Source organism: Mus pahari, chromosome 16, assembly GCF_900095145.1.
Source record: "Mus pahari chromosome 16, PAHARI_EIJ_v1.1, whole genome shotgun sequence".
Taxonomy (NCBI): Eukaryota; Metazoa; Chordata; class Mammalia; order Rodentia; family Muridae; genus Mus; species Mus pahari.
This window is the reverse complement of record NC_034605.1, coordinates 35,545,938-35,564,655: the sequence shown is the minus strand read 5'-3', so window position 1 is coordinate 35,564,655 and position 18,718 is coordinate 35,545,938. Positions and strand designations below refer to the sequence as shown.

The 18,718-nt window shown below is 36.6% G+C and overlaps 1 protein-coding gene across 1 annotated transcript in view; it reads left to right on the top strand.

Moving 5' to 3' along the window:
- Gmds (GDP-mannose 4,6-dehydratase) overlaps nucleotides 1-18,718 on the top strand; it is a 527,721-nt gene that overhangs the window by 211,123 nt on the left and 297,880 nt on the right. Inside the window, exons 5-6 of the mRNA XM_021215423.2 lie at nucleotides 4,184-4,376; nucleotides 5,278-5,382. Of these exons, the coding sequence (XP_021071082.1) occupies nucleotides 4,184-4,376; nucleotides 5,278-5,382 (298 nt within the window). The remainder of the gene's footprint in view (nucleotides 1-4,183; nucleotides 4,377-5,277; nucleotides 5,383-18,718) is intronic.

Below are 18,718 nucleotides of genomic sequence, written 5' to 3'. Positions count from 1 at the left end.
TAGTCCTTTCATCTTAGCTCTAAATTTTGTCTCTGTATCTATATCCTTTCATGGGTATTTTGTTCCTTATTCTAAGGAGGAATGAAGTATCCACATACTTCAGATGTCAGAAAGCTATTTCTATAGTGGACCAGATAATACTTTCAGCTTTGTGAGAATTACATTCTTTAAAACAAATTCATTCAGCCCAGTGATTGTAGCATGAAAACAACTGTGGAAAACATCTAAGAGAGTGAATGTGGCTGTGTCCTATAAAACTGTATTCCATAGTGGGTAGTTGGCCATGTTTGGCCCGTGGGCTGTAACTCTCCAGACCTCTGGTGTTTGCAAATCATACTTTTAACTTTTGAAAGTTGAAGCCATAAAGTACTGTTTTGACTGGTATAGACATTTAAGTCATTACTTTATACTAAAAAGTACTTTTTAAATAATTTTTTTTTCTAAAATAATCTTATTCCATAAAATTTTGACTACCAAACATGCATCCTTTTTCATGGAGTTATATAACAATTGTGAAAAACTGTTTTTAAATTGCTCATGGCAGCCACCCTCCCCATCCTTCCCTGCTGTCTCTGCTACTGTCAGCCTAGCTGTGGTTGGTACTTTTCCATAGTCTGTCCTCTGAATGGAGTCCCATTGCGTATGTCAAGTAAAGCAGTTTCCTTCCTGTACTCCAACGTCTGCAGGGACACTGGGTTCACTGAAAATAGAGCTCATGTGCATGTTCTCTGTTACAATTACCATGCCATCTGCGCTTGTTTCCCCTTTTTCTTTCAGGTTAAATGTATACCTATTCTCTCTGAGTCATGTGTTCATTCACCTGCTTAGAATGATGTCTGCTCCATACTGAGGACTTATATAGTACTGCTGTTGTTTTAATAGAGCTGTTGACACCTCTGTCCTGAGACCTTTTCAGTTTATGTTCCTATCAACATAGAACTAAGGCTTTTCTGAGGAACAAAACCTTCTGTGTCCAGACCAGTCAGCAGAGATATAATAGCCTTTTCAAAATATGGTGCTGAGACAATTGGATTTCCATCTGCAAATAATGAATTTGGACCGCGAATTATATACAAAATTAATTTAAAATGATCATGGAAATAAATGAAAAGGACTAGTTTACAAACATGGAACACAACATTTCCAGCTTCCCATTATGGAATAAATTTTTATGACACAGCCACATTCCCTATTTACATGTTTCAACATTGTTTTCATGCTACAGTCACAGGGCTGAATAAATATAAGTATACATTCATTTTCTTAGTTTCTGCAAATTATTCGTAGCTATAACACAAAGCATATATTACAAAGAAAAGCAGATACATTAGACATTTTTGCTCATAAGCTACTGTTTAAAATTACCCTCCTGATGTGAAGAGATTTCAAGTAATGTATCTAGCAGAGGACTTATATCAGAATGTAGAAGAGGCCAATACAGCTCAGTGAGGAACTGAGGAAGAGCCCAGCTTAAAAAGTAGGTGGGCAAGTGGGGGCAGCATCCTCCTAGAGGCAGAGAAGGATGGGGTGAAGAACTTGGGAATAAGAGACTGGGAAGGGGGCAACTTTTGCAATGTAAATAAATAAAATAATAAAAAACAGAGCAAACAAAAATGGGCAAAGAATTTGATATATGATGGTCCTTAAGTGCACGAGAATATCCTCAATGTCCAAAAAAAAAAAAAAAAAAAAAAAAAAAAAAAAAAAAAAAAAAAAAAAAAAAAAAACCATATCCAGACAGCAGTGAGAGAGCACTTGAAACCATAAGCATGAATATAACCAAAGACTGCAAGGATTGTTGGTTAGAATAAGGAGAGATCAGAACCCTTACCTATATCAGTGAGTGAGAGTGTGAAGGAGCAAGGCAGCTTTGGAAAAATAGATCAGCAGTTCTATGTAACATGAAACATGGTGTTAACCACATGCCCCAGCACCCATACACCTTGGCAGCTGTATCTAAAAGCGATGACAACAGTAAGAGAAGGAAGCTAGTTTAGAAGTCCATGTACTATGTGATTTCATGCTTAAGAAATGTTTACAGTAGGTAAATGTATAAAGGAAAAACATGACTGATCAGTGGCTGTCCAGGTGCAAGTGGAAGCTGGGGGCTGGGGAATGATTGCTGATAGCTGTACAGTGTTTTGGGAGTGATAAAAATGTTCTGAAGTAAGATGGTAATGACGATTGCATAATGCTGTGAATTATGAAAACCATTAAATTGTAAACTTTAAACTGGCAAGTTTTATAGTATCTCTATAAACTATTTTATAGCTCATTTTATGTATCTCTATAAATTATTATTTAAAAAGGATAAAATAGACTGGGCATGTTGGTGCATACTTATAACTTGGAGGCAGGACAGGTAGATTTTGGTGAATTTAGGGCTAGCCTGATCTACAGCCAGGTCTGTATATGGAGACCCCATCACAATAAAATAGAGTAAAACACTGGGAAAATGGCTCAGTTTGTAAGAGCACCTGCTGTGCAAAGAAGAGGACCTGCATTCAAATCTTCTATACCTGCACAAAAGTGTGGTATGGCCGTAATGGGGAATGAGGATCAGCAGATTTGTGGAGCTTGCTAGCCAGCTGGCCTAGTTCAAAACGTGAGTTTCAAGTGTACCTAGTCTCAGAAATAAGATGGATAACCTGGAGGAAGACAAATAACATCCTCTTTAGTCCTCTGCATGGTGTCTATACCCATACATGTGTTCATACAAACACACACACACACACACACACACACACACACACAGAGAGAGAGAGAGAGAGAGAGAGAGAGAGAGAGAGAGAGAGAGAGAGAGAAATAAAATGACCTCAATTTTACTTTTATGGCTTTTTACAAGATTGTGAATAAAATATACAAATTTTCTTTTTAATTTCTTAGATAGCTCCTAAGCTCTACATATGGCTGCAGATGACATAGTAGGTGGAGTCCTTTATGAGCAGTTGACCAACTTCTGATAGTGCTATATACATATGGATAGCCATGACTTCTATCCAAGGGATACTCAGTGGCCAGGAATAATGAAAACCAATGGCCTTACTTTGTTAATAGGTTTTCCCACATGAAGATTGAGATAATTGATACTACAACAGATATACCAGTTGCGAAGTTTTCAGCCTCATTGTCTTAAGATATTTAAAATAAGTTTCATTTACTTATCATGTGTAGAAGTTATTTAAGAAATAAGCCTAGAAATCACATGGTTCTTGGTAGTTTTTTGTCAACTTGACACAAACTACAGTTATCTGAGAAAAAGACCCCAAATTGAGAACATGCCTTAACCAGATTGGCGATAGACAAGTCTGTAGCGCCATTGACTTGATTAATGATTAATGGAGGTGAGCCTAGCCCACTGTGGCCACTACCAACCCTGGCCTATTGATCCAGGCTTCAATAGAAAGCAGGCTAAATGCGTCATGATTTGTAAACAGCACTCTTCTGTGCCCTTGAGTTCCTGGCCTCACTTCCCTCTATGATGGACTGTGATTGGGATGTATGAAGCAAATAAACTTGTCTTCCCAGATTGCTTTCAGTTATGGTCTGTGCCACAGAAATAGAAACCTACCCAAGTACATGCTTGTTTCCTTTAAAACAAAATCATTTGGCAAAACTGGGATATGTTGAATTACATCTTAGTAACCTCATAGAAATCAGTTTAGCAATCACTTTAACATTTTGCTGCATTCACTGTGCCATTTAATAAACTTACATTCTTTATAGATATTACAGTTATTGTTGTGCCCTTTTTAAAAAAGTAAAACTGTCCTTTTAAAAGCTAACTGTTGTATACAGTCCATGTTCTTAGTCTTCAGTACACAGGCATCTCTGGGGTTCATATAAACCATGTATTTTTCTAGATCTCTAAAAGTTTGGTTCAAAGTGAATTTTTAATTATTACCTTCTAAAAAACAGAGCATTGCCTCATCATGCATAGCTTCTCAGGGATGCAGCTAGAATGAGGAGGAAATGCAGGGTGTTAAAGTGTTGTTAAAAGTGCTGAATGGATATTGATATTAGAAGTAGATGATAGCCACATTGGAAATTCTGTTAGGAAATAACCCTTGCTGTTGTCTTACCAGCATAAAGCCACAGGTCGTGAAACTACTGTGCTGATCACCTTGCCAGCATCTCTCACCGATGGCCTTTGATGCCACTAATCTCTGCCTCCTCTTCCCAGATTTCCTTTGACTTAGCTGAGTACACCGCAGATGTTGATGGTGTTGGCACCTTGCGACTTCTGGATGCAATTAAAACTTGTGGCCTTATAAATTCTGTGAAGTTCTACCAGGCCTCAACAAGTGAACTTTACGGAAAAGTGCAGGAAATACCCCAGAAGGAGACCACACCTTTCTATCCAAGGTCACCCTATGGTAAGGACACATGTACCCAGCTGCCTGTAATGTTCTCTGTAGGTGTGGGTATGTTTTTGCTGTCATTCTGCACATGGGTCATAGCCAAAGTCTTTTGAGTCTGAGATTGACACTGAGATAGACTAAAGTGAGAAACATAACGTACGCATTATTACCATTGCCTCCAGGTAAAATTACCATCTCACTCACCTGCCCCTGTTCCTCCAACCTTTCTACGTAGATCACTTTATATGGAAATTTATCCCAAATATGACTTTTTTCCTAAGCTGTTTAGAGATTGTGGTGAAGCAATGAGATATTGTATTTGTTTGTTTTGTAATTTTCCCCATGAAAATTTCTCTGAGCTCAAACCTAGCAGGAAAAAACAGACTTAAATTACCACATTTATAAAGAAAATGTTCATTAAAGATAACATGATAATAACATTTTAAAACAGTTTGAATGTTAAGATTCCAAATATCTTCTTTTTCATTATCTAAAAGTGTGTGTATGAGTGAGTGACTGTGTGTGTGTGTGTGTGTGTGTGTGTGTGTGTGTGAGAGAGAGAGAGAGAGAGAGAGAGAGAGACAGAGACAGAGACAGAGACAGAGAGACAGACAGACAGAGACAGACAGGGAGACAGAGAGAGACATTTCAGAAAGTTGATATTGATATATTTTACATAGTATAGTTGAATAAATGAGATAGCAAAAGAATTAATTATGAATGTTACAAAGCAGGAAATTGTATTTCTTAATAAGAATGATTAATTAGCACACAATGTTTGTTTTTTGCCTTGTTGATTCGCTGTTTGGATGGATCGATAATATTTTAGTTTAAGGTGAATTAGTATTGTTTGAAGTGAATGAAAATCGTGATCCTTTAGAGTAAACTTTATCTAAAAAAAAATGTATTCCAACAGGAGCAGCCAAACTCTATGCCTATTGGATCGTGGTGAATTTCCGTGAAGCTTATAATCTCTTTGCAGTGAATGGCATTCTCTTCAATCATGAGAGTCCCAGAAGAGGTGAGTGAATAGATTACTTCAAAGGAATTTTTTTTACTTTAGCAACAGAAAAGGTTGTATGTATATTCTGCTTGTTTTATATAGAATGAAAATTTTTTACATATATTTCTAGTATAAATGACTATGGTGAATGAAGAATGAAGTCTTAATTTGTAAGAAATTTCAAAAACTCATTGTGAAAAGCTGGACTGTTTGCCAACTTCTCTAGTTTTATTAGTTTCCAACTCAAGCAGTATTGGGAAGTTTCTGTGTGAATGAAAGATAAATTACTGGTGGTCTCTCCATTCATGCTCTTTACCTAGACTCATCCAGTTGAAAAGTCAGGATCTTCTTTTTATATTCCATTAGAGAGACAGCAGCAATTCTAAAATCACTTTGAAATCATTTCTTAAGCATTATTAGGTGTGGTTTTGTTTGTTTTCTAGAAAATTTCATTTTCCTGCATGGACTTAATTGTCATTGAGACTATTAGCAATATAGTCTCTTTGTTTTCAACATTAAATTTTTTCATAGTTCTTTTTTTTATTACTATTATTACTGGGTTTTTTGTTTGTTTGTTTGTTTTGTTTTTTACAGTCCAGTCTTTACCCACCTCCATTCTGCCCTCCCACAGTTCCACATCCCATTCCTCCTCCCTTGTCTCCAAGAGGATGTCCCTACCTCCCCTACCCTACCCTACCCCTGTCACTTTCTGGGGTCTCATGTCTCTCAAGGGTTACGCACATCTTCTCTCACTGAGACCAGACCAGGCAATCCTCTGCTGTATCTGTGTTGGGGGCCTCATACCAGCTAGTGTATGCTGCCTGGTTGGTGGCTCAGTGTCTGAATGATCTCAGGGGTCTGGTTCAACATTAAATTTTATGTAAGAAAATGTATTCTCCCGCTATTACTTCTGATTTAGTGAAATATGGAAAATTTTAACTAAGCCAAGTGGGTTATGCTGAGAATGGAACCCACAATATCATTCATTAAAGTAAAAATTATCTGTATAATTTAAATCAAAGGCATTTTATTAAATTCCATGGCCATTTAATCTTAGAGTGTGAGAATAAGTAAGAAGCCCAGTATTAAAACTTGTATCTTGCCCAATAACTAATAGTATGTCTAACTATTTCAGTGAAAATTTATGTGACTACTCATCTAATTAAGTCAACAAGTCATAGAGAAAGATTAAAGTGACTGATTTATAAAGGTGTCTTAAGCATCACATCTTTTGATTTTGTAATTGCTTAAGTTAACAATTCCCATGATGGTTATTAAGGCAAGGACACCAATCTGTCTTCTCTGATCTCTCTCTCTCTCTCTCTCTCTCTCTCTCTCTCTCTCTCTGTCTCTCTCCCCTCTCCTCTCCCCTTCCCCCTCTCCCCTCTCCCCTCTCTTAGTCCCCCCACACAGCACTTTAATTAGTTTTGTGGTTCTGGGTATCGTTGGTAAGGGAAAATGACAAGAAAGATGGGCTTTCTTTTTCCCTTCTTTCAGCATCTGGTGTGTGTGGAGGGGTGGAGTGTGGGTGTATTAGGAATCTGCTCAGTAATGATAATGCTTTCTCTTTTCTCACATACATGCTTGTATGTATTGTTGGGCTTCTATATTTTTTTCTCTTTCAACTGACCTATTTCTCCTACTCCCACAAAAAAAGATAAAAGTTACTTTCCATTAGCCAAGTTAGAAGAGGTAAAAGCATTCTTAGGTTGTACAATGAAAAGATAATTTACATATAATGTCTCTGCCAGTCCTTTATTTATACTTGTAAATGAATCCTTTCTCATTAATATTGATTTCTAAATTTTAAAAGGTAATGCTTACAAATTTCAAGGAAAGTTTTAAATGCTGTTAGAGAAAAAGAAAATATTGTATCCCTCATTCATACTAAGTTTCCCATCACAGTGTCACTATTATCATGCTCAGTAATGCCCTTCATGCCTTCAGACCTGCAAAGGGTGTCTTCCTATATGTCATTCTGCAAACTGGGTGTTTGCTTAACATTTGTAAGAAATGATCTTAGACCATCAACATAGCTTGATCTCCATAACCCATAGTGGAAGGGGGAGAACTAAGTGTAAAAAGTTGTCTTCTATGTTGGTGGTGTACTTACACACATGCATACATATACACAGATACAGATACAGTTACAGATATAGACACAGACAGACAGACAGACACACACACACACATATACACACATAGATATACACTCAGACACACTGACTAAAATAAAAATTACCACATTGAGATTATTAAATAAAATAAATCTAAAATGGATTTTAGCCATTTTATTGTTTCATTTTATATATATACACACATACATATACATACATACATACATACATACATACATACATACATACATAGAATTCAGGGATGTTCCGTGTTTTAAACTTCATTTACATTACCAAATAAAACATATAGGTAGAAATATGAAACATATTTATACTAGCATTGGTAAATGTCTAAAATTTAATATATACAGCATTTTAAAACTTGAAAACTAAAACAAAAATAATATGAAAGTAACTTTTTAAGATTAAGCATTGTTTTCTAAGGAGACATTTGTAGAGACCGAGACTCGTGGAGGAGGATGACACTGTGATCTCATGTCTCTAGCATCTGAAGACACGCCATTGTGCTAATAGGCATTCAGTAAATATTTTTAAATAAAGAATGAGTATCCCCAATCCAATAAAAGTTTAATGACTTAAATTTAGGATGTCAGAATTAGAAAACAGTAAAAATTTATAGGAGAGTTTTTAATGAATATTGTTTTATTGGTTCTATATATACGTATAATAAAAACTACCAAACTATTTGTAGTACTGATTCACTCTGATTGACATACCTTAATGAGCATTATACACATTTTAAACTTTTAATACATGTAAGTAAAGCTTAGGATGGCACTGAATATGACGTCATCTTAGCTGATTCCCACAGGGAACCAGCGCGTTTACTGGATGGAGCTCGGGAAACCTCAGTCTAATCTGAGGCACAGCAAAAAGCATCGTTAGCCGGGCTCAGGCTGGTGCGTTTTTTAGGGAGAGATCAACTTTCTTCTACTGAAAGTAGCTGTCAGTCTTTTGGTTGCATAAATATATATTATTTTATGGTAATTTGTGACTAGAAAATGTGTGGGAGAACTATTTTTCAATATAAAAGTTTTTTAGACCAGACTTTGGCATACTGGGTTTCTCCCAAGTAGCAAATTGGTTTAGGGAATAGTGTCTGAGAGTCAGTAATGTGGGGAGCCCTACTCTGCTGGAGAGGCCATTTTTGGTTGGAAGTCTGAGTCCTTTCCTGATGTACAAAGAAGCCTTATGCACAAAAGGAAAGTTCATCATCATTAGTGTAATTCACCAAGTTTGTAGCTGACCAAAGACCTGCTCACAACAGCACCCTGCTCCTAGGTTTTCTTACTGTCTCATTCTTATGTCACTATATATGTTTGCTTCATTCCAAGTTCCTTTTTCTTTCATTTTGAGGACTTTATTTAAAACCACATTTGTTTCTTAAAAACTTAATTTTGTATATTTATATATAAAACACAAAGATATAAAAGATATGTAGATTAATATATATAAAGAAAATAACATAAATATATAAAATATTTTATACAATGTATATATTATAGAAATAAAATCATATAAAATAAAAATATAAATTATATATGTATATGTGTATATATGTATACATACACATATATATATATATGTGTGTGTGTGTGTGTGTGTGTGTATGTATGTATGTATATAGAATCACTGTTGATTGTATAAGATAAGTAATTGGAAATAATTACTAGGAAACACACCCAGTGATTGAGTGTGTTTATGTTGTTCATATAAAATGTGGAACTTTAGCAGCACCTACTACAAGCTAGTGAGAAATGGCACTGTAGGTACATAGGCATGAAAATATATTAGCATGTTCTTTGAGTTATTATTACTACTTGTTATATACTGATATAACTATTAATGGGGTATTTTATTAATATGTATCCAATTTTTAAAATAAATCAACTATTTTAATTTAATAAGTAAAAGGTTTAATCTTTATTACACAAATGAGTTGTACAAATGTGCTCATGTATTTGAAAAACTTTATCCTCTCACATACTTGAAATCATATATCTGGCTGCTGCTTACAGTAGAAGTAAGCATCTACATGTTTTATAATTATTTAATGCAGTACACTCTCTGTGGCTGGCATGATATCATTTTTCTAAATATGCAGACTTACTTAATCATTAGGAGAAAAGTTTATGTTTATTGCCTAAGGCATTTAATTTCTATAAAATTGATATATACATTTTTGTCTTCATTTTTGGGTTTCTTTGAAAAGCTAGAATTAGTAAAACTGTGATGTCATGAGGATATTAATGATATTGGTTAAAGCATGAGAAAAATATGAAAAGGTTCTTTGTTTCTTTAAAGTATCTCATAAATAATTTTTTCAAATACATATTTTACCAATAATTGACTCCACCCTCCAGTCCCTACCTGCTCTCATTTTACCATATGTTCCAGAGTGATCTCAAATACGAGATCTTCCTGCCTCAGCCTTCCAAGTGCTGTAGTTTCAGATGTGTGCCACTATATTTGCAAAATTACTCATATTTGAGATTATTCTGTAAATTAGAACATTATAACAAATTCTACTGTCAGTCTATCAATAATATTCTTAATTTTATTGTTCATTACATTAGAAGGTAAAATAAAACTGTCACCAATGTCATATAGTCAGTCCACTGTATCTTATTTAAAACATCTGCAGAATACTTTACATAGCATGATTATAGATTTGTTGATTTATAAATAATATTGACAGAAATTTATTCCAAATAAAATAAAATGTATTTATATTAACAATTAAGGAGAAAACAAAATCAGACATATCCTATGTCCAAGTTCAAAAGGTTAAAAAAATTAAGTGATTAAGTTAAACTGGATTTCCTGACTTTGGTGATGATGCCATCATAATTAAAGGGTGAAATTAATGTGCTATTGAATGCTCTTGGTTTTGTTTTCAGTGTGAATTAGAGGCTTGGATTTCCTGCAGTTAAGGAGTGGCTGAGTCTTCACTAAGACTGGCCGGGGTCCAATCTGGAAAAAGCATGGATAGGCCAGGAGTATGACTAGTGAACACTTCCCACTGCCCATTATGGCTAGACTGGACTCCCTCTCTGAATACACCAGCTCTGTGAGATGTAAGAAGTATATTTCAGTCCAGCTGCTTGATGGGAATGTGTTTCTCATGCTGACTCTCCTCAGTCTTTATCTGAGAAAGTTTGGGTACTGTCCTGACAGCTACTTCTAGAGTAGACAGTAGATTGAGGAGGGGGAGTTTGAGTAAGTGTACCTGCCTCCTTGGCTGCTAGTTAATCAATGGTGAGTAGCATATGGTGATTGCTTTCATCCCCAGACAGCCCTGGCCTGAGTAAGAATTAAGTTTCATGTAGATAGTCTGCCTTTTCTCCTCTCTTCTCCCTCTTTTCTTTAAATGCTTAAGAATAGAGCACTTTGAGTTAGGGGTGTAGCTCAGTGGCAGAACACTTGTCAAGCTGGCATGCATGAGGTCTTGGGTTCTACTTTTACAGAAACCAAAAATAGGACACTTGCTCAGTAGGTAAAATGGTGTGTCTTCTCAGAAAGTGTCTGGTTTTTCATTGCCCTTCCATGTCTGTTAGACCTGTAGGGATGACATGTGTAACACAGTTCCTTATCTGACTGTAGTCAGATGTCAATCTTGTCTTCCCTAGAATTCATTGCTTTTCCTAGAATTTCCCTAGCCTGCCCAAGCCTAGTGAATGCCACCTATGCTCATCTTGCTATGTATTTGCTCACTTAGTTTTACTGAGCTAAGGAATCAGAAGTTTGGTTTCCATCATCATATTTGTCGGCAAGCATTATAATAGTGGAATACAGTACCCACTAGTTGACTAATAATAATAGACTTGTTGGTTTAACACTCAGAATGTCCTTTTGCCCACATTTTGGTTGCCTTGTTAACATGTATTCATAACATATATGGGCAGATGAAAGAACTAGGAAATAGCAAACTCTACAAAAGTATTCTCAGTTTATGAGAGACAGAAATTTACAAATACCTATTTTTCAACAATTAAAAAAGTAATGTTATTAATCTAACACATGTCAACTGAGGCTAAAATGATTCTGGGGGAGGGGAGCCATATGGTCAGGTATGGAATCTGTATGCTAGAATTTTAAAAATCTGTGTGAGGGTATATGTACATTCATACAGGAGTATTTGTGTGGGAGAGGATATATGTGTGCCTGGTACATGAGTGGAAGTTATACAGCGTATAGTTGCAGTTGTTTGTTCTCAAGAACTTTCCACCTTTTGTTTCAGACTTGAATATCAATAAGCTATCAATAAAACAAGAAAAACTAATAAAATGAATTAAGAATCATGAGGCAATGCCCAGTTTATAAAGTACTTAAGATAATTAACAGTTTGGGACTAGCCACAAATGGATGGTGTGCTGCCACTGTTTGGATTTTGAGCCATTTTTAGATGATATAGCACATTCCTCTAAATATGGGCTTCATAAGAAATCATATATATTTGTCTAAACACTGTATTCACCTTGGTGACATTGTGAAGTTCACGAACTTTTGGTTTCCAGTGGCAGTCTTAAGCATTTGTTTAGTTCCCAAATATCTGTTTTATAAAATGTCTATTATCATAAATGAATCTTGAGAATTTTTAAGCTGACATTCCTACCGTATACAGAATTAATTGCATAAGTTATAATAAATCTCAAAATAATTTCCTCTTTGTTTTTGCTAAAGTGTATTAGTCATTCTTTTTGCTTTAAAATTCAGATTTAATGGAACTAGGGGAGTAGAGATTGGGAGAGTGGCTTTGTCCTCCAGGGATCATATGGCAGTGTTTGAAGATACTTGTCACAGCTGCCTGATATTTGCTAAATAGATGTTGGAGACTCTGCTGAACATTTTATGGTATATAAGGAAACAGCAAAATCATCCAACAAAATAGCAGTGGTGTTGAACGGAAAAAAAAAAAAAAAAACCACTTCCTACAGCCTCACTTAAAAATCTTCTTGAAGGAACACCTATCCCATCTATGAAGTGCTGAAGCACATGAAAGGGCTGGTCCTACAGATCCCAAGCTGCAGGATCTCCATGACATATGATAACAACAGGATACTGAGAAGAATCCCAGTGAGGATCAAGTATTGATAGTATAACAGAAGCCAGAGAGGCCTGGAACTTGACCAATGACTCACTGCAATGAACATTTGCTAGAGAAGCTCTTTGGGCAAAGGGCTGTGTGACACATTGTAGCCTCCACAGTGAGAATTTTGTTGTTGTTTTCTTTCGTGGAGGGAGGACAGATATGTAAGGATAGGAAGATGAGTGGGATTGAGGTACAGGATGTGAAATCAATAAAACTATTGTTTATATGTTTATAACAGTATATATTGGAGTTGGAAAGGGCGATGGATGCCTTTAGTTCCAGCACTCAGAAGGCAAAGGTAGGCAGATCTCTGAGTTCAAGGTTCACTTGATCTACAGAGTGAGTTCCAGACCAGGCAGGGATACATAGCAAGAACCTGTCTCAAAAAGCAAAAACAAACAAACAAAAAGAGATACTTTTTTTTAACACTCCCTTCACTATGGAGAAATCTTTTATGACACTTCAGCAAGTATACAACATTCTTGTTTCTCTAGCGTCATGAGACTGTTCTGGCCATGGGCCATGGAGTCATACATGGCAAACCCATATCGTGGGAAGCAGTTAGCAGCATTGTAATTTCAGGACTTTCTCCCACAAGATTGAGCTCCCACTTTAGCTACCTTCTAATCCATAATACTCCTCTTATCATCAGTTGTTACCTCCAACAAGAAAAAAAACCTTTCTGCTTTTGTTCTTAAACACATTAAAACAGGTTTCAAGTAATCTTTTCCTACACAGAATTATAGCATTAAAGTGTGAGAAGTTTCCTATGTGTGAGTTTACCTTTATAATTTTTAAAATTCATAGACAATTTTGTGCTTTAGGAGATAATACAATGCATAATATTGGCTAGCACCCTCTGTCCCCATCTGAATAATGTATGCATAGAATACTCCACAGAATTATGACTTACAGATTAAGCTCATACTTGTATGGTAATATCAAGAAACAAGTAATACACAAGAAACCAGCTGCATATTTTATTTGTATTTTTATCAAAGGTCCTTTGTGATTTCTTCTTAGGAAAAATATCAGAACCTTAAGTCACTAGTGGGGGAAGGGACAACAATTGCTACTTGTGAAATCAGGGGATGAAGTAATCTCCTATTGGAGTTCCATGAGGCCATAATAGATTTTAACAACCATTTGCCTGTTCACAAGTGGTTAATTGTTGGCTCCTAATCTTGTCTTTCTGGTTGGAGTACAAAGTGATATCATCTCATTTGCCATTGTCTATGTAGACTCTGATAGTCCACAGATGACATGCACCTTTGGGGATTATAGTGCTGTCTGGCCCATCTTATTCTCTGTGGATAGATGGAGTATAATTGCTCAGCCATGCAAGGCTTCTGAAGTGATCCTTGTTTTACTGGAAGTGGTTCTTACCATCAAACCAACTATTCCCTCCCACTGAGTAAGATGATACTTATGTGATTGTTTAATTGAATCAAAGGTGTTTTTCTCTATAATGTTTCATAATTTTTTATGTAACATTTATGTTTGAAACCAAACTACTAACTAATGTCACAGCTCCCTGCTACATAGCTAGGCAGTGTGCTTAGCATGGTAGCTACTTGAAAGTTCCATGTCTCTGAGAAGTTACTCATTCAAACCTCAGTCTCCTCATTTGCACATGGAAAGGGTGACCATGGCTGACAGGGACATTTGAGGGTCCTCTGCCTTCTCAGGGCAGGTACTAAGAGAGAATATACTAAAAAGTTTAACACTGGGCCTTGTAGGCTTCAGCATGCTTTGCTTGTTTTCACCTTTTCTTCTCCTCTCTTTTCTTTTCTACTATGATCAACAATGACTTGGAGAGTATTAGTTTCTGTTGTGCGCTACTTTCAAGGTAAGGCCCTGTTGGGCTCAGCTCTACAGTGGGACTTTAGTTACTATTGAGTAAGAGTGGGACAGTTAAGGAATGAAGGCAGCAAAATTGACAACTATGGGATTTACTGAGCTAGTGTAGTCAGGAGACGTAAATTCCAAAGAGATAAAATGGAAGTGGTGTAGGAGAATGCTTTCATCATGAGAGAAGTCATATGTACAGAGATTCTGGCAAGTAAATCAAATCTATTTGAACTAGGAAAGTAGAAAACCAAAGAAAACAGAGACTAGCAGGCAGGTATCAAAGCTGTCCATGAAAGCTCATTGTGGGGATTCATAACGGTTGTTTAGAACCACTTGTATATTCCATTAATGATGCCTGTGCAAGTCATTTGTAAAAAAAAAAAAAAAAAAAAAAAAGGCTTTATAAGAAACAAATATGGTCCAGAAAAAAAAATAACCATTTTGCCTTTTGGATATACCATTGAAAAGCATACAGACACATATTTGTTTGGTTTTGCAGTGTTGGTTATGGAATCCAGGGCCTCACACATGAAAATGGAAACACTACCATGGAACTGTGTCTCAGGCCCATGGTTATGATTTAAATTACATGCTAAATTGACTTGTAAAAATTGATTGTGAGAAATTATATCATTTTACACTTCCCCTCTCTTTATCTTTCAAAACTGTGGCCTCTTTTTCTTCAATTGTTGTTGTCTATGTGTATATTCCTGAATATATAAATATAACCTGCTTAGTCCATATAATGTTAGCTGCCCATGCTTTTAACAGTGACTGTTTGGTTCTGGATACCCTATTGGTAGAAGACTTTCTTAAATTCTCAGCAAGTCTTGGTTGTTTGTAGTTCCTTGTGTAGGGTTGAGGCCTTGTTGGCTTCACTCCTTCCATGTATCTCTGTTTTGTTCTACTCATATTTAGAGAGCCATGTTGGTGAGACTTTATAGGTGTAGCATTTTATATTATTAGGAGAAACAATCTCACAGAAAACTTCTTGTTCTTCTGGCTCATCTAATCTTTTTTGTCCTCTCTTCTGTAATAATCCCAGAACCTTTAGTGCAGAAGTAGGATTGTATATATACTAATTGGGACTGGGTTCCACCACTCTGTGTTTTGATTGGTTTTCATTTTCATTAACAATCTCCAATGCTTGCAATGAGAAGTTTCCTTGGGGGGTGAGTACTAGACTTACTGAATGTATAAGTACAAATCGTTAGGACATTGTTCGATGTTATTCATGTTTAGTATACTGGTGCTTGTAGGTTTTCCTCTACTGTGTATGACTTCAATAGCCCTGGGTAGTTGGCTGGGTTTCAATACTAGTCATAATGTCTATCTTACTGTGGGGTCTTTAGTTCAATTAGAGAGCTGTTGCTTACTGTCAAGGTGTGCTTGCCACTACTTCTCCTTTAAGGTTATCTTGCCATGCTAGTCATAGTTGTCATAGCTGTGTAGGGCTATTGATTGTTTTCTTTCTTTGGAAGTGTACATAATGCCTTCTGGTACTATGAATGCCTGTCCTAAGGGAGGTGGTATTTAGGTCAGTTCCAGCTCAGGTGCCTCTGGGCTCTGTGTCTCTAGTTCATGATGTCTTAAGCAACAGGGACCTCATGGGGCAACCAAGGCCAGTAGCAGTAGTGTATATTGTCTGGGAGTCTCTTGGGCTTACAAACAACTTGAAAGAGGACTTCTCATGCCTGGTGCTGGTTTTTGCTATATGGTCTATTCCTCTTGTGGGGGAAGCAGTAAGCCTAAATGGAAAATATATATATATTTAATTGTATGATTCCTTATGGCTTTTTCAGAAGTCCTTACTATATTCATTTACCCTTCTGCCTTCTTCAGCATGTTTCTCCTTTTCCTCCGAAACGTGAGTTCTGCATCCCTGCTTTTCTCATTTCCTGTGTCACTTGTACCTTGTTGTTCTGCATTGTCTTTTGAATCAAAATGTCATATTGGATTTTCTTTTCCAAGTTTAGTTTGAGTCTGTGTTTTCCTTTTAGTGTTTGCTATGGAACATGATCTTTGCCAACCATTTCTTGGGTGCTGAGAGGACTAGGACTTCAAGTATCCCTAGTGCTTGCTCTGTTACTGATCCACACCCGGTGCCGCTCCTCCTTGGATTGCCTCAGGTAGAGACACAGGCCTATTCACCTGCTCAGATTCAGTCAGACCCTCCCACGTATTAAAGGAGGGACTTTATATTCATTTCTCAGCCTCTGTGAGCCATGGGTTACTCATCTGTGAAACTGGATGATAATAAACTTCACTTAGTTGTTATGGCATTAAAAGGAATAGTGTAAGTCAAGGTAGTAGCACATTATCATTACTGCCATGATCACTACGAATTTCCCACATAGAGAAATAGATTCAGTTTGTTTCTCTTCACATCTTAAATATGACAGTAATAAAGAAGTATAGTATAGGTTGGGATATAGTGCTGTGGTAGCTACTTATGTAGCATATTCAAAGCCCTTGGTTTCATTAATAGCACCACAAAAATAAATTAAACACAGTCCATTAAATAGGAAAAATAAATGGGAAATCAATAAAGGAATTCATAATTTATTGAACTCGTTTGCCTGGACAAAGCATGAAGCTTGCAGAGCCTCTTTACTGGTAATTAACTAGTTAAGATGTGAGAAAGTAGTTAATGGATATCATGCTGTGACAGGACTATGAAAGCAAATCTTTTACCTCAATTTTGTTAGATAGTTGACAGAGAAACTGGGATTTAAGCTACCCTAGAACTGGGTCTGTCAGTAGTCAAAAGCTTTGTGTCATGACGATTGGTTTATCGAAATCATTGTATACCTCTCAATTATATGCTGGCAAACAGATTTTTTCATCTTCTAGAACTCTTTACCTCATAAATGTATATAATTTCTCAATCTGCTTTCTTGTGATTTTCTTACACGTATGTATTCTGATTTGATGAATGGCAAATCACAAAGTGTTTTCATGCAAATCAAGTACATGGGAAGAGTTGTGTTACAGACTCTAAACTGAAATGGTAGGTGTATAGAATGGGTAAGAAGGAGGGAAAGGAGAGAGGACATTTGTTTTCTTGAGTATTATATTCTGTATTAGTTAGCTTTCTTGTTTCTATGACCGAAATACCAGAGCAATTTAAAAGGGAGGATTTATTATGGTTCATGGTTGCTTGTGCACGTGTGCTTTGGCTTCAGGCATAAGTATATGGAGGGAGGAATAGATAGTAGAATGGATGCATAGGAAGTGGGCAGGGCAAGACAGAACTTCTAGGGACACTCCCCACTAACTTACTGCTTCCAGCCAACCCTCTTCTCCCAAAGTTCCCACCACCTTCCAAAATATCATCACCAGCTGGAAAACAAGTGTTCAACACACAAGGCTGTATAGGGTGGTTTTGCATCAAACCATTACAGCCCATAATGGTGGTGTGTCCTAAAAGCAGTTACAGGTGTTACTGTTTCATGTTGTTAGTTGTGTTTGCACCTTCAATATTGTTTTTCCAAAAAAAAAAGAGCTTTCCTCTTACTCACTTGTTCCAGCCCCTTTACTGCTTCTGCAAACCCATTTGAAGCTTCCTGTATGCTCCTATCTCTTTAGGCCCTTGAACCAGAAGCCCAAAGCCGTGGATACCTCAAGAAGGGGTAAATGAGATTGTCAGAAAGAAGACTATAAAACAAGTAGGAATGTCAGAAATACCCTTCCTTGTGGTTTTGTTCTCTGATCATTCACACACACATTCACTCATGCATGCACACATATGAGCATGCACCCCATATCAACAGTTTGTTGACTGACACTGTATTTAGTGGCCAGCCTTTATTTCTAGTTATTGTTCTTAGAATCAAACCCTTCTTTAAAGCACCTCAAAGTTCCAAATTTCTAGAGACATTGACGACAGAGGATGCAATGCTGCTTGCTTTCCTCGCGTGAATAACTGCCCTCTGTACTCATTTGTCTTCAGGACTCTGCAGGCATTTGCTCTCTGTGACAGGAAGGAACAATAAAACCATATCAACAGAGCCAAGTAAGGTTATTATGGAAGGAGACACAGTTGCTCATTTTATAGGCATTTGTCCTAATTTTTTATCAGATGAAGAATTTGAATCAAAGGCCTTTTGAAGATTTTCTTACATTGGTTACAGTCTTCATGTTGGGATGGCTGTAAGCCAACACTGTTTCTGTAGAGTTACTTTGAACATGAAATTCACAGAAAGTGACCCTGCTTTACTTCTTAAATGTCACTACACTTCTGAGCTGCGATGGAGGCTGAAATGAAATTTTA